We start from the raw sequence: 1,586 nt of genomic DNA on the forward strand, positions 1-1,586 counted from the left end.
AAGGTGGGGGGGGCGGGCGGGCGGGGGGAGCATATGGGTGTAGGTGTGCTGCTGACATCTAGTGGGTAGAAGCCAGTGATGCTGCAAAACATCCTAGGCTACACATAGCTCCCCTCATAACAAAGAAATAACCAGTTGCAAATGTCAATACAGGTTGAGCATCCCTAATCCAAAATGTTCCAAAATCTAAAACTTTTTGAGCACCAACACAACACAAGTGGAAAATTACACTCCTGGCTTCATGTTACTATTTATAATCAAAATGCTATAATACAAAAATACTACACAAAATTACCTTCAGGACACACATATAAGGTATACATGAAACACATGTTTAAACTTGGGTCCTGCCCCAAGATACCTTAATATGTATATGCAAATATTTCAAAATCTGAAATCCAAAACACTTCTGGTCCCTAGAATTTGAGATAAAGGACATATCACCATAAGGTTGAAAAACCTTATTAAATAGGAACATCTCCTTACTCTATAGAGGCAAGCTGAAATAGTAAAGTGTTGTGATGTCCATGACATACTCGGCTAAAAGAAGAAAAAACTATATAAATCTAAGGAGAAAATGTGGCAAAATATTAACAATCATTAAGTCTCAGTGAGGGCTGATATTTGAGCATTCACCAAAATATCCTTTATACCTATCTACATGTTGAAAAAATTTCAGAATAAAGTTAAAAAATATATGAGTCACTTTAAACCTAGGCTGCCAGATGGAAAGTGAGGGGGGGAGGTTTGGAGAGAAGGCACACCTGATGGTTAGGTATGTGGCACCTGAAGGCCAAGGACCTGTTGGCCGAGAGGTCTGAATGTCTGCCCTTAATCCCTTTCAGCTATAGCTGATCACCTGCAGGGTGTGCTCGATGGCATTGGGGAAGTTCTTCAGGGTACAGATGGGGATGGACTTCTCAGGAGGATCCTGACTGGAGCTGTATGACTCTGTCAGGAAAGGGATTACCACTTGCACATTGCCCTTGGTGCCCAATGTGCCTGACTCCAGCAGTGGCTTCCGGTAGTACACGCAGCGGCGATCCATGTACATACCTGTGGGGTGGTAGGGGGGTGCCAGAGTGAGAGAGTGTCAGGAAAGGACAGGAAGACAGGCAGCCCTGATGCACACACAACTCAGCTCTGGACCTCCCTGCCCGCATCCAAACTCACGGGCATCCACGTTGTCTAGAGCATTGGCCACTCCATCCAGGTTTTGGAAGAAATCGTCGTCATAGATGCGTTCAGTATCAGGACCCACACGGTTCTGGTGACTTGTCACCCGTATGTGTGGATTCATCTGGTGCACAGCTGCAGCAGCTGTGTCAGACTTTAACTTCTGTGGGGGTGGGGAGGTGTGTGAGAGGGTGAGGTTCCAGGGTGGGGATGAGGGAACAGAGCTCAGTTATTTGTACATTCACCAAGCAAATATCTATACAGAGTTATCTTCCTGAGGACTACTTATTTAATTTGGGGAAGAATCAGGCCCCGAGTTTGGAAGGCTCCCTGGTTTTTAGCAGGGGACAGTCTATGACAATGCCACATGATTAGAGGTAAGACAGAAGTGGTAGGGGCTCAGTGGAAAG

General features: G+C 45.3%; 1 protein-coding gene across 2 annotated transcripts in view; it reads right to left on the minus strand.

Annotated features, from left to right (window-relative positions):
* Positions 1-1,586, minus strand: part of UBA1 (ubiquitin like modifier activating enzyme 1) — a 23,925-nt gene that overhangs the window by 8,325 nt on the left and 14,014 nt on the right. For both annotated transcript variants that reach the window (XM_006161272.3, XM_027765467.1), the window contains exons 15-16: positions 1,174-1,339; positions 860-1,056 (exon numbers count right to left, since the gene is read on the minus strand). In XM_006161272.3, coding sequence (XP_006161334.1) covers positions 860-1,056; positions 1,174-1,339 — 363 coding nt within the window. The remainder of the gene's footprint in view (positions 1-859; positions 1,057-1,173; positions 1,340-1,586) is intronic.

Source organism: Tupaia chinensis, unplaced genomic scaffold (genome assembly GCF_000334495.1).
Source record: "Tupaia chinensis unplaced genomic scaffold, TupChi_1.0 Scaffold138400_2, whole genome shotgun sequence".
Lineage (NCBI taxonomy): Eukaryota > Metazoa > Chordata > Mammalia > Scandentia > Tupaiidae > Tupaia > Tupaia belangeri.